The sequence below is a fragment of the Neolamprologus brichardi genome, chromosome 2 (genome assembly GCF_056152115.1).
Source record: "Neolamprologus brichardi isolate AB-2024 chromosome 2, ASM5615211v1, whole genome shotgun sequence".
NCBI lineage: Eukaryota > Metazoa > Chordata > Actinopteri > Cichliformes > Cichlidae > Neolamprologus > Neolamprologus brichardi.
This window is the reverse complement of record NC_142105.1, coordinates 30,448,391-30,463,193: the sequence shown is the minus strand read 5'-3', so window position 1 is coordinate 30,463,193 and position 14,803 is coordinate 30,448,391. Positions and strand designations below refer to the sequence as shown.

Sequence of the window (14,803 nt, the reverse complement as noted above, 5' to 3'; positions counted from 1 at the left end):
CCAGTGGGCATTCAAGAAGCTGCAAGTGTCCTTTGTAAAATAAAATATGTTTTTATACAATTATGTTTTCAATTACTTTAAGTATATACAGGAAAAAAATAATCAAATAAAAGAAACCCATAAGATTTAAATCACACCTTTTGAAATATGACTTGTGAATCAGAGAGTTAAAACTGAGCCAAAGGTATCAGCTGGCAAAAGGATTTATAAGAAATTAAATGTCTGGGTGGACCACAGAGCTTTTAAACTCTAAATAGCCTCAGGCTTTTCTCTTTGGAGGAACAGACAACAGTAGGCAGATTTATTTTTCATAGAGCATCTTTATAGAAAAACATTTCTTCACATTTTCAAAAAAAACAAACAAAAAAAACAAAACTTTTTTTGTCTTTGCACTTATTCTCTTTTTTTAGGTTATTTATTTTAAGGTAAGGTCCTTTTTTTTAAAGTTTACTAAAGTTGAACATTTTTAACATCCATCTGTGTCAAAGGCTCTTGCTGAGTTGCTGGGGCTTGTAGAAGGTGTCTGTTAGAAAACATGGGCGTTCACAGCTGCAACGTTCATCAGAACCGGCGCCGACTAACACCAAGAAAGAAAAACAAAAACTGTTCCCACTCGGGCAGGAAAAGCTTTCCCGCCTGTCAGCCAGGCTTGTTTCCGGCCCACGTTCAGCCTCCAGTCGTCACATCCTTCCACTTCAGCAGCACTCCAGTTTTAGCCTGAAGGCACCTGTGTTAACAGCGCTTTTTGCTTTAGTCGATATGGACTTCAGTTTCTGTTCTACATCCTGCAGTTACCAATTCTAAATCTACAGTCTGTCACACTTCTACAACTACCCAGGCCGCAGCATGACAAGTAGGTCCTACTGTCACCCAGAAACAAACAAAACAAAAAGTACTCCAAAAGTTTACAAAAAAAAAAAAAACTGTAAAAAGAAAAGACAGAAAGGAGATACAGGTGTTATTAACAGCTACTCTGCACATCGCTCTGTTAAGTGTACCACGGGTTCTCTGCTGTGATGATCTACTTCGATACAGTTCACACAAAGAAAGAAAAGCTTTAACACAAAGCCCCGAACAAAAATCTGAACTCACATCATCACCGCCGCAGATCAACCTTAAGTGTTATTTATTTTTTAAATCGCTCCAATTGATTTTGTACCTTTGTGAAAGGTCGAGGTCTTAAAGGACCCGTGGTCTAACATTTAGTCTCTGATTTGATCGTCTCTGAAGCGTGTCAGTGGGGAGAAAAAAAACAAAAAAGTGGCTCAGCTTACTCGTCGCTGTAAGAAACAGCTTACTGACTTCTTCAGATTAGTTTCAGAGTCTCTGTGCCAGAGCTAAACTGAAAATATTGGAGCAATATTTCACTGAAATATCCTGAAACGCGTACCTTCACTCAGAAATCGGGGCTGGGAAACAAAAGCACAGTCTGAAAGTTTGAGGACAAACAGTCAAATCTTCTTCTTCTTTTTTTTTTTTTTTTTTAAACACGTCATAAAGACGAGACCCACAAACTCAGTATGTCTACTCATTAGCTACCTTGCATTATAAATATATAAAGTTTAAAAAAGTGCTTATTAAAAGAAACTATAGTGATGTGATAACTTCCAGCAGTGTCATTCTCATTTTTGTTCTTGACCAGCATTAATACGAAATGTCAGGGAGAGCAAAACGGTCGTCCTTCACAGTCCTCCTCCAACACTGACAAGGATTGTCCACAAAAAAAAGAAAAAAAAAACCCCAAAGAACTGGTCTCCCATTAACATTCATTCAACGTGTACACAAAGATATACGTTTTTGGAAAAGCATAGTTAATACAAAAGGAGACTTCTCAAACTAAAGAGGAAAGTATTGGCCACTGGTAACACACTGCTGCTGCGACCGACTGGAACACAAGACGACAGGTAAAAATTAAAATAACTAGCAATAATTGCACATAACCTTCGAGAGCCAAGATGTCTGATAAGAGGACTTCACAATAAGATGAGTTGCAGGAGGGGTGTGGCACGCTATGGTTTAAATATACTGGATCTGAGGAGATAAGCACATTCAAAGAGGCACAGCTGCAAACGGTGCAGCTCTGTGTCCTTAAAAGTGCCGCTCTCATCCAACGTCACCGGCTACTCTTCAGATGTCTTCATCCTCTTGTTTCCGGGTCTCTCTGTACCGGCGAAGAGTTTTAATGACGTGCCTCTACATCCTCTTAGGCAATCATGTACTGAGTGATGGCTCTCAGCGCGTACAGCAGCTCCGCCTGCAGCCGGGCCTCCATGATTAGTAAGTTTATGTGTATCTGAGGAGAGAAAAAACTAAACATTAACACCGAAGGCTGATGTTAATGATAAGAAACAGTTTCTGGGAATGTGTTGAGTGGACAGGTTGATGTGACGGGGAATGCGCACATTTGTTGGAGTTATGCTTCTAGTTCAAATCTGTGCTGTAGGGGGCGCCAGTATTACTCCCTGGTTTGAACAGGTAAACCATGAGCCACAATGCATTTCATCCTTCTGCACTTTCTCCCTGCTTTCCCATCTAAAAGCTAAAAATCACAAAATATATTTAAAAATCTACACTGCAGATACACCATAACCCTACACCCTGACATCCACCTGCAACATCCTGCAACTTTAATGGCCTGTTCAGTACTCTTGTTTCCAGCTCTTCAGTTGGTTCAGAAAAAAAGCTGCCAGAAAAAGAGAACTGACCAGCTTGGAGAGAGAAATCCCAGAGCAATGCAGGCACACCAGTACGAGCATAAAATACCTAAACTGGAACTGAAGAAGCTTCTCGGATGAGAGGTGAAACATCTTCAAGAAATTTAAAGAAGTCTAGTCGCTTTCTTTTTAAGCTCCTTAGACCAAGTATAAACCTGTATCAATGTGGCTAGAGTCAATGCAGTTCTTTTCCCACCTAATTTTAGCGTTTCTTTGTTTAGTTTCAGTTGATAATGACCTCAGTTCAAAAGCGAAAGCTCTGCTGATCCTGCCAGATCCTTGTTTTCCTGCATTTGTGCCAAATTAAATATTGCGGCTCTCACGTCTAGCGTCATACATTGTTTGCAGACATGACAACTTTCTTCGTAACACGAAAAATAGTCTTACCCGTTCTGAAGTCTTAAGTGGAGTCCATCTCAGCGGACACACTGGAGTTTTGGTGGAGTCCGGAAAACAGGCCACAGCCTTGACGTACAGCTTCAAATCTCGCTCCAGCAACTGGTTCACTTCACCGTAATCGTAATCATCGTAGCTGCGACCAAAAGCAAACAACTTTAACTATTGAACACACACAAAAAAGCAGGTTTCTTTATGTCTCCTGTATTTTTATTGTTTCGGCACAAAGTGGCAGCCTCACCGTATTCCTAATACACAGTGGATGTAATTCCAGATCGCCCTCTTCAGGTCGTCACTGTGCAATGAGGAGAGGGTGGCTACGCTCCTGAACCGGTCATCCAGGAGGTGCCCGATGTCAGAATACAATCTGTTGACTAAGGAGAAGCCGTGATCTTCCCAGGAATAGTCCTAGAGGGAAAAATCGGGGTCACATGAGTTTTCCTCATTGTACTACTTTGTGAGGAGTTCTGAAAATTGCAGTCAAATAGAAGAACATAACATTTTTTTCCTCGTGATTGATGACAAACCTTTAATCTATAGAGCTTAAGTAGTAAATATTTGAAACTACTTTTCAGCATTAGTAATGCTTTTATTTGCTCTACTTTTATTATAATCCCCTAAGGCTAGCCCCACCAATGTACCATGCTGTTCTTCATTTTATAGTTTTTAGAGGCATTCATTTGTAAAATGATCCAAAAGTGTTGCCGAATATAATTTTGTTATGATTCTTCAAGATTTCTCCCAGATATGTACTAAGTCCCATCTCCACACAGAAAGATCCTGACCAGATGATGGAAACCCAGGCCCTTCTTGCTCTGTGTCACCATGCTGCTTCCCATCAGAGAATTATGCCTTCTGCGATACATTTATTAGCGGACATCCCCGTCGCTTTGTTTTCAGTGTTCAGTCACTGCTAAACTACAAGCTTTGGGCTCTTCCTGCCATGTGCTTCCTGAGCAGCCGGCTCACAAGCCAGGTCTCTATTGTGGTGGTTCTCAACATCTTTCAGCCATCCCTACAGAGAGGACATGATGCCACTAACAAGCACAAATGGAGGACAAGTTAAATGATGCCATTTGGGGGCAGCTTGAGCTGTGGGATTTAGCTTTTATAGTGAAAGTAGGAAAAAAGTAGAGGACTTGGAGAAAAGAGACTCCTAGCTCTCTGTTGTACTACTTCTTCTCCTGTTAACAAATACAGATTTTCTGGTAATTTACACCTAACTCTTGAGCCACGATTGCCCTGTGTGTGGGGCGATCGTGGCTCAGGAGTTCGCCTTTTAATCGGAAGGTTGCTTGTTCGAGCCCCGGCTCGGACAGTCTCGGTCGTTGTGTCCTCGGGCAAGACACTTCACCTACCGCCTACTGGTGTTGGCTAGAAGGGCCGATGGCGCGATATGGCAGGCTAGCTTCTGTCAGTCTGCCCCAGGGCAGCTGTGGCTACAACTATAAATTGCCTCCACCAGTGTGTGAATGTGTGTGTGAATGGGTGGATGACTGGGTGTGTAAAGCACTTTGGGGTCCCTAGGGGGGACTAGTAAAAGCGCTATACAAATACAGGCCATTTACCATAACTTACATTTATCTATTTTCATTTTATATTGCGCCTTATGAACTGGACCATGATTAAGAAAACGCATCTAATTAAAATATGAAGGGGAAAAAACTTCAGCTCACACCTTGTTAATTATTCATCTCCTGTTGGTCTGTGAGCCAAAGCAGTGTGTTAAAATGTCAAAGAAAGTACTGATTAACTAACTCTGCCTCGGGCTGCCTGATACCAAATTTACATGTTAATTTGGCTACCAGCATCTCAAAGTGCTTCAGACTGTGGCACAGATGCACTTCAGCAGTGGAGAGTAATAAAACTGTGCTAATGTCTTTAATAGACACCAGCCAGACAATCGGAAACTCAGAACAAAAAACAAAACCCTACACATAATCACACTGACACGTTCACTGCTATAAAGACACTCACCTGAACTCTGAACACTTGGAAGTGGTCCTCCTCCTTGCGTGCAAACTCCTGATAGCAAAAGTCAGGGTCTGTGATAAAACGCGAAGGATCTGCGAGGCATATCATCTCCTCCTCCTCTTCCGTGTCTTTAAAAGAAATTATGAACGCAAAGGAGATGATGAGGCTAAGTAAGGAGTGGTAAACGCTCAGGTTTCACACTGTGCGACTTCACTAACGCTCGAGGAGTGAGTGGGAATGTCTCGGTGGTGTTACCTGTCTGCTGGAGTGTTTGCTTTTCACGCTCTTCCTGGGACTTCTGGATCCTCTCCTTCAGACACGTCACATCACCACTTGAGTCCAGAGACTGCCGATCAAAAAAAAAAAGTATCTCATCAAGTTATAAGATATATTAAAGCAACTGCTAAGGGCACCGAAATAATCTAATTGCGTATGCAACAGAAAATATCCAACTGAATTTGATGATATTTATCAAAGGAAAAATACTGAACAAATTAATTGGTCATTTTACACTATTAAACATTTTTTCCAATCCTTATTATATGATGGAAGGTGGGCGAGATGCACTAAGCACTCTCACAGTAATTTGAGCCCATTTTAAACCGCACCTTATTTAATACTTAAATACAAATAAAAAATACACTCCTAAAATACATTTTCATCTGGTAAAACTGGTGATATTTTCTTCTTATTCCTTTCCACAAGCACCAGTGGGTTGAGTGACACCAGTATTGCTCATATTGGTCCCTTTTTTTAAAGCTATTCTAACTATTTATGAACTAATTTCAGTCTATAGCTTCAGATATGTATACAAGTATATTTTTACCCGTCGTCGTGTTATGTGTTCGGAGGGAGTGGCGAGGGACTGAGGCACGTTGGTGTTGCCGTTGGCAGCATCAAAGGGGCAGAAGGTCGGCGGAGTACCGTTGGGAGATTTGGAGGAGAGAGGGACAAAGTCTGCGTCTGTGTCGCATCCAAACACAAAGCTGCAGAGGGAGTGGCAGTGGGCCAGGATCACCACGGCCTGCACCAGCTCAGCCAGTGACCAGCACTGCTCGCCCGCCTTCAGCAGCGTCTGGAGAGCAGAGGCAAAAACAAACATTTAGAACGAGGAAATGAAATAAAACATAGCATCCAAGTATTTTTTTTAAAATACTTATACAAATGTTAAATTTTATCCGTGGTCTGTCTTTGCTGTACCTGGATATGCGAGCAGGCGGTGAGCCAGGGTTGGTGGGCCAGCACTTTGTTAATGTTGTCAAGGAGCCGAAGGCGAAGGGGTGCCGCCTCCAAACCCTGCAACCACTTGGGATCCCCGCCCACCCTCAGAAAATGCGTCGAGTGCAGGTACACCAGGTAGTTGCAGTGATGACGTGCTGCAGCCTGTTAGTCACAGGAACAAAGACGAAAACTCAAAAAACAAAGAAGAAAAAAAAAGCTTTGTGTACGTTTGGCTGCATGATGACAGCTGGTGAGGAGTTTGAATGTATCCTAGAGAGAAAAGCCAGGTCACTAACCATGATGGCGATGTAATGGCGGTATGGCAGCGGCAGGGGGCCATCCATGTGCAGGATGTAATGCTGTGTGCGCAGGAAGCTCTCCAGGTACTGAGGGTGAGACGCCATCTGCTGGGACACGGCATCTACACTCCCCCTGCTGACCAGCAGTGACACTCGCTCCTTCTCACCATTCACCATCACCTGCAGAAACAGCGACAGGACGAGAGAGACGGTTGGTTTCTGGAAGAGGGACCTTAAAATCATATTGTACCATAAGATGTTGTTCTCTCATTTTGTGGGAAATAGCTATAATGGCTGAAACAAAGTGCTGACAGAAGGAAAAAAAATATGAGAACATTAATGGCTGTGAAAAATCTTAAAATTATACTGGATGAAGCTGCTCTGAACTACACCACTGTAAATCAGCAATCGAGCAATCAGTTAATCCACAATGGGAACACATTTATTTATTGCCAGTTTTAAATAATAAAATATATGGGACAAAAAATAAAAATAATTCCGTAACCCAAGGATGACTTTCTTTTGGAGTAATCGTTACATCTGTAGCAAAAACAGGCTAGACTTCTGTGTCCGTGCCATGGACCGAACTTGTGTTACTCCCCATAAATCAGCTGAAAGAAAAACAGTCTTGGGAAAACAGCAGTGATACAGGCGCCACTGGCAAGTGAGCGCATTCCTTGCATTATTCCTTCTCCAAATAAAACAAGCAAACAACAGTAGCTCAGCTGAGAGCTCGTCAGACAAACAGACACCATGGAAGGTTGGCTGCAGCGGGGCCAGATGCTTCCTAGTTCAACACCACTTCATTATGATCAAACACAGAAGCAGCACTGTGGATTTTTTCTCCTACTTCTGTGAAATGAAAATGGACAGCAGTCTGCTAAAACTAAAGGGGAAAAAAACCACCCATGTTTTCCTTAGAAAAGGGGATTTACATGCTGGGAGGAAGCACAGGCGAACCAACTAATGTGAAAGTTGAGCTTAAGAGGCCTTGAAGAGGGAAGCTCATGAGCAGCAGCAGCAGCAGCAAAGAAATTCATAAGCCCTAACAGACAAACAAGGGAGCGACTGGGCTCAGGAGCCGGAGGCCAAGAGAAACAGACCCATGCGGAGAGGGGAGCTGGATCGCCCTCATGGGCACAGCCTCTGTCACCATCTTACAATCGGTTCTAGGAAAAGGTGTTTGGGAACTCAGCCATGAGCAGGAATCAGCTCCACTGTATGTGAAACCCGAGTGTGGACGGCGCTCATCAAAGCCAAATGTTTCCCTCCAGTTTGGCAAAGACTTCTCCCTTTAACAGCTGAACGTCTGTCAAGGATTACTACTGTCCTGTCAAATCACAGACGCCTCAGCTTATGTCACAGATAGTCGTAGCAAATGGCGACTAGAAGGACTCGCTGCTTAATTTTAGCCTTGTACAGATCTTTGGTATTCAGCTCCATGTGGTATTTCACTTCTCCCTGCAGTCGACCAGGGTTTCCTCCTGATCCTGTAGGAGGCTCCACCTCTTGACCTATTATAGACTCCATGCTCAGATCTTAAAAAACATGTCAAGACAGCACAGATTTAACAAACATCACACTGAGACTGACGAGTTATTTTAACTCTAAGGAGAATGCAAGGGAATAAAATGGGCTAGCAGTGAATAACGCAAGCTTAGATGCAAACCCTGACCCTCAGTTATCTGTCATCATACATGAGAAATGGTTTGAATGGGAATGTAGAGTGCACAGGTGCCTGCCAATCAAAACCTGACAAGAGCACATTCACAAGAGTAGGTCTGATTAGTATGCTGAGCTGCAGAATCTAGGTTACAGCTCCATCAAAGCGCTAACTGGCTCGATGGGGCCTGCACCGTGAAGAAAACACACCAGTCAAATAACTAACATGTAAGGAGATCTGCGCCTGTTTTTTTTCCTAGTCTTTTCATTCCGGCATGAAATGGACTCCAACATAGATCGATCATACTTTTAGGCAAATACGAAAAACAATGACCAAGATGTGCAAGCACAGAAAACCTCTTTATAGGACTAATTATTTACCAAGTAATTTTGCTGGACAATATAAAAGATGTACTGTTGTGACTTTTTGAAATATTGCCAACTCAGTGAACAGATAAAGTACCCACTGGGGACACTCAAGTTGCTAAAATTACTGTTTTATATTATTATGCACTAGTACCTGCGATGAAAGAGGAATCCTGCCTCAAGTGTATACCCTTCTCCCTCACAGTTCATATTACATAAATCAGATATAAGAAAGCTAGACACCATTTCATCAGGAACAAGCTGGAAAGGGCTCGGGATGGGTTAGGATTATGATGGAGGAGAGCACAGAGGCTACAAAATAACTTACCACCAAGAAAGGAGCTGTGGCTGCTGCCATTTGGAAGTTTTTCAGTATATTACCAAAAAAATAAATAAATAAAAAATCGTGTTCTGACCCCTCCAACTGTGCACGAGGCTCAGCAAGCTCAGCCACACCATAGAGAGTATAAAATAGGGATGTAAGGCAGCCGATTGTTTGGTGTTTTAAAACCAGATTATATGAGCAGGAGACTGACTGTGGCAGCAAACCTCACGATTTCTCAATCACAACTTGTCAGCCAATGAACATATCCTGGGTTATCCTTTTAACACTTAAAATGACCAAAATTTATAAAACAGCTCTAATGATTCAGAGGGTGGATCGTTAATCTTTTTACAATACTGTCAGCTGTGAGAAAGAATGCACTGGCTTCTCGTTTTAGAGCCTGAAGCTATCTATCTCCACCTGTCTATGCTTGGTTGTGATTTTATATTTTAAATACTCCCATGAGAAAAATAAGCAACTGTAAACATATATAAAAGGGAAAGCATTTCAAATCAGAGATGGGTATGGTTAACAGTTAAACACCAGTCTACAATCCCATCAACATTATGACAAACCCTCGGCAAAGTGGGAAACTAACCCTGAAAATGGCACTGACACTCACCCTGCTGATGCATCTTTTCTCGGTGTGATTACTTCAGCTAAAAAGGTTACCGTTAGAGAAGTCAAAGCCAAAATTAAGGACTTGTGCAAAGAACTAAAAACCCACGGTGCTAAGCAGTATTGTCAAATTGTAGCAAACACCCTGCATTCGTCATCGCACAGAAAAATACTGACAACACTCATGGAAACACACAGAAATCAGAAAAAGCAACCCTCTAATTGTCATATTCTGGTAATTTTCAAATCTGAAGTAAATAAGCAACAAACCTACTCTTTTAGAGACTGAGGAGATGGGATTTGCCATCACATAATCAAAGAGGAAATTGGTATTTTGCGAATTTTCAAACATGTCTGGACAAATACAACGTAATAAGTCAAACTGAAACAGGAACTACAGTGGCTGTGAAGGCATTCAGAAAGCAGGAAATGACACATCCTACAGGTTTATCGTGTCTGTTGAGTACACAGAAGCAGAAATCAAATAGAAAACAAAGAATTTACAGTATGCTCATCAACACATTTCAAAAAAATCTTGCTATTTTTTGATGTCCTAGCTCTGTCTTGAAGGTTATCTATCTTTATCCAAACTAATCAAAATTTTCTGATTTATATCCGCTGTGGGAAAAGCTTTAGGCAGATGTATTATTGTCCCAATACCCAGCTTTATTGTTATTGCCTGATAACAACCCAGAGAAGCTGCACATAGCTTTGACAAGGCGATACACTCCTTATTGGCCACCCACATGAACAAAAAAATAAATAAAAAATTGCACTGAAAGAAGAGAGAGAAAAAAGGGTAAATAAGGGTGGGTGGTCATATAAAGCAGCATCATGTCTGCAACTGTGTATGCTATTACAAAGCATATTGTGGTTTCACATGTACACTCGGAAGCCTATCAATTCAGCTTACAGTACACGCAGAAACAACAAAGCAATTTTTTGTAGTCAAAAACAGGCGTGAGGGGGTGACATTAGAACGTTGCTGTATTCAAATCACAAGATGCAGTCAAACTTGTGGCTTGCCTGCAAAATATTAACCTAAACAACCCACAGCAGGGCCTGTTGTGAAAGAAAAAGATTCACAGGTGCAGATCATTTGACATTCAAAAGAAATCTCCTTTTTCCTCAACACGGGAGAGGACAGATCATTTGTTTATTGATCAGAGAGGACTACGGATGAAATGAAAAACAGGGATGACGTCACCGAGAGGAGGAAAGGTAAAGGGAGACAAAGACAGGCTTTGATAGCTGGCTGACAAACAAGCAAGGCTAGGAAGGAGAGCGCTGGACTAAGATGACACACAAAGAAGAGAGGAAAATTACACCAGCAGCCGCTTCAGTGTGTTGGTGCGTGGTGGGCTGCAGGAGGGGGCTGCTGCAGATATAGGAGAAGGACATTCAATCTGCATTCCTTACTGAGTCTGGAAGGGGTTCATCCTCATCATGCGCCCACCTTTATCACCAGAAGAAGCAGCTTGGGGGGGTGGGGAGGTGTTGCTCTTGCAACCTGAACTTGGGGAGTAGTGCAAAACAAACCAGCTGCAGCCAAGATTGGAAAAGGAGAAGGAAGGGAAAGAAGCTGGAGCTTCACATACAACACAACCAAGATAAACAAAACACTGTGCTGCAGGATGATTGGGGGGGGGGACAAAGGCGAGCATACATACTGCACATGAATGATGGGACCTGTCAGAAAACATGGCATGCAGGTAGAGCAAGGACACTGTAGGGGTAGAAAAGACTTTCCCTGAGAATTAGGTCTCACAAACAAGCAAAAGGTTTAAGGTTATCAAATCAAAAGGCAAATGCACGGCCAGTATATATTGCTTATCGTTTGTCTCCAGTTGCAGCAAATTTATGTAATAGTATAGCAACAGTAAAAAAGCAGCGCATATTAGTCTTTAAACACAAAGTAGCTGCTCACATTCCTGCTTGTTTTGTTCCATTTCTGGACCTCTAATCTGCAGCAAATACGTCTCTTTCGGGCTACAACTTGGGACAGCGCCCCCCTTTTGTTGTGAAGTGGAAAAACACCGGCAGAGGAGAAAAACAACTTTGATTGGCAGTCCAGTTGAAGCCAGCAAAAAACAGCACAATAAAAAAAAAAGTTGCCAACATTTAGAGGCACCGCAAGCGACAAAACCCGCACAATGCCAGTCAATCCTTGAGGATTAGGCATGTCTACACGCTGAATGTGTCCTGCAAAACCCGTGCTTGTGTGTTATTTAGGAGTAAATATATGGTGCTGCATTACTTCACAGCCACTTCTCTCCCCAAACCTTCAGATGATGTCATCGTCACCTGCAGCTTTCTCCTCACACTGCACCGTCTCATCGGGCTCTTAGTGCACGGACACGTTAATAATCCGCAAAAGCGAAGCCAAATTTAACACAAATATTAAAAGGAAGCGTTTAAATCTTCTCCCTCCTGTGGCAGAACAAAGGCAGAGCCGTCATCTCGCCGTTTGTGCGGTTAGGGTAATGTGTTCGGGCCTGGTTTTATTAACAGAAAATTCAAAAAAACCAAAAAGAGAAACAGGTAAATTTGTAGCTTTTATCGGTCAAAATTAAGCGTTAAAACAGCGAGAAAGCGCTGCGAGCTTTACGTGACGCTCTAACGGCTGGAGATGGAAACCGAGCTCAGTGCGTTCCTAACCCCTATATTCAACCACTAAAACCCCACTTCTCCGCCATCAAAATGTCAAGTCAAACTAGTTTTCTTTGTGAACTGTTAAGCGTTAGCGAGCTACAACGTAAGTTTGCTGCGACTGTTTTTTTCCCCTTTCCTTTTTTTTTTGGTCGCTAATGTTAGCCAACTGTTCGTTAAAAAACTTTGAAAAACAGTTAAATACAAGCTAGCCGTCGTCTATCACCTCGTTTTAAGCTTTAAAAGGCATTGAGGGTAAATTCAAGAGCTGCCAAAAAAAGGAGATGTTTTCTTTGATATAAATGATCCCTTAGGCAAATGAATGAACGCTACTGAGTTAGCCGCTATTAGCTTCAATTGTCTTAAAACTAACTTACCCCCCTCCCCCTTCTCTGTCGAAAGTCAGCTAACCTTATAACCTACCTGTTTCTGGACTCGCTGGCACTGGGTTCTCAGGGGGTACTCCATTTTACTCGCACAGATGATCATTTTCCAAAAAAAGTGTGCTATTTCATGGATGCGGCTATGTCCTTTCTTGGTGCTTTACCAGCTAGCTAACAAAGCCAGAGAGCCGCTGCTGGCTTCAGTCAGTCTGTAGCTGCAGACCGGACTAAGACGAAAACCTTCCTGCAGCTGAGCTGACAGCTCCAGTAACAGTGCGTCCAATCAGAGCGCAGGGGGGCGGAGCTCCAAATGCTAATGAACATCTGCAAACAACCGAGCAGAGAGGCGAAAACAGGCCGGGCAGACCGCGGGGCTGGACTAGTAACTTACCCTGGGACGGGAAAGTTACTAGGAAGGAGCACTCCGTGTTATTCTAGCTGCCACTAAAGACTTCAAGAACGCACAGGTTCCCCTCCCCAACTTTATTTTCATCAACATCATAAACAGAACTGCAAAAAAGTCCACAGATGAAAGAAAAAGAGACAAACAAGGAGAAGAAAAAGCAAACAAGAGAACAAACAAAGCACTATACTAAATACGATTATATGTAATAATGCCAGGGTGGAAATTAAATGCATCTTAATTCTTTGTCTTAACTGCTTATCCATTTCAGAGGATTAGTGAGGAGGAAGTGAAGGTAGCTATGAAGATGATGAAGAGTAGAAATGCAACTGAATGCCTGTAGAAGTGTGGAGATGTCTAGGGGAGAGGGACTTTTTAACCAGATTTTTTAACGCAATCTTGAAGAATGAGGAAAGGAGAAGTGTACTGGTGCCAATATTTAAAGAACAAGGGTCATGTGCAGAGTTGTAGCAACACTTAAGCCATGAAGCTGTGGGAAAAGCTGTTAAAGTTAGGTTTAGAAAAGAGACACTGGGATTAGCGATGCCAAGAGGGCACATACAGATGTGATGTTTGTTTTGAGATTTTTGATGGAGAAGTATAGAGGAGCTCAGGAGCCGGACTGTGTATTTGTGGGTCTAGAGAAAGGGTATGATCAGAGAAGCACGTGAGGGTGGTGTAGAGTATGTATAACGACAGCAAGACAGTGGTGAGGTGTGCAGCTGGAGTGACAGATGGCTTCAAGGTGAGGGTGGGATTACATCATGGATCACCATTGAGGCCCTAATTGTTTGCAGTGATGGTGGACAGATGAGGCCAGAATGGAGTCTCTGTGGACTCTGATGTCTGCAGATGACTTCGTGATCTGTAGTAAGAGTAGAGAAGAGGTGGAAGAGGTATGCTCTGGAGAGAAGAGGAATAAAACTCAGTAGAAGCAAGAAATGACACGTGTGTATGAGAGGGAGACAGGTTTAACACTGAAGCCAGAAAGAGCAGAGGTAGTGAAGGTGGACGAGTTTAAATACCTGGAGTCAACCATCTAAAGCAACAGATGGGGCACAAGAGAGGTGAAGTTGAGAGTGCAGAGAGGGTAGAGAAGAGTGTCAGGGATGATCTGTGACAGAAGCAGTCGCAAGAAGAAGAAAAAGATTCAATAAGGAGAATGGCTTTATGTCTTATTTTTACGTTACATTAGGAGGTGCTATATTGTTTAGACCCATCAACAAAGCCTGTATGTGGTTCCTGATTGTGGAATTTTACAAAAGTCATTACTTTTCTTTCTTAGCTGTTTATCCATTTCAGGGTCATGGTGGGGTTTGAACATACCACAGCTGTCATGGTGCGTGAGGCAGGGTACACCAGCCCATCACAGGGCTAACACACTACCTCCATGCATGTCTTAGGACTGGGAGGAAGCTGGAGTATCCAGAGGGAACCCAAACAGTCACAGGGAAAAAGTCCCTACCTGCCCAGTGGTTTTAAACCCAGGACCTTCCTGCTGTGAAGGTTTGTACAGCAAGAAGGTCGGGATAGGTTCTTTTCAACTTATTTTGGGTAAAGTAAAATATATTTTTTATCTTGGCATTGTTTATAAAGGTAGCTATACCTGTTCAAAATAGTGGGTTTATGGTAGAAAAACAGATGAGAAATGCTTTTATTTCCCAGCCCACAAAAAACACATTTACAGTCTTATTAATAAATCTTCACCTTTAAAACAGTATTTTGTACTGTAACAGCACTTCTTGGTATATCACTGAAAATGACTGTGGGTAGGCAGGTTCCCACTTTTGACA

At 42.5% G+C, this 14,803-nt stretch overlaps 1 protein-coding gene across 2 annotated transcripts; it reads right to left on the bottom strand.

The window, feature by feature from the left end:
- Window positions 1-293: 293 nt before the first annotated feature.
- Window positions 294-12,858, bottom strand: sesn4 (sestrin 4). Of its 2 annotated transcripts, XM_087850875.1 has the most exons (10): window positions 12,648-12,858; window positions 6,602-6,784; window positions 6,285-6,467; window positions 5,911-6,159; window positions 5,340-5,430; window positions 5,088-5,212; window positions 3,352-3,518; window positions 3,102-3,246; window positions 2,226-2,293; window positions 294-1,990 (listed from the first exon to the last, which is right to left on the bottom strand). In XM_087850875.1, the coding sequence occupies exons 1-10, from the start codon at window positions 12,711-12,713 to the stop codon at window positions 1,921-1,923; spliced, it is 1,347 nt and encodes a 448-aa protein (XP_087707001.1). In that variant the 5' UTR covers window positions 12,714-12,858; the 3' UTR covers window positions 294-1,920. The 2 variants fall into 2 exon arrangements, with proteins under 2 accessions (XP_087707001.1, XP_006781345.1); XM_006781282.3 differs by having other exon boundaries at window positions 295-2,293; window positions 12,648-12,857.
- Window positions 12,859-14,803: the final 1,945 nt, after the last annotated feature.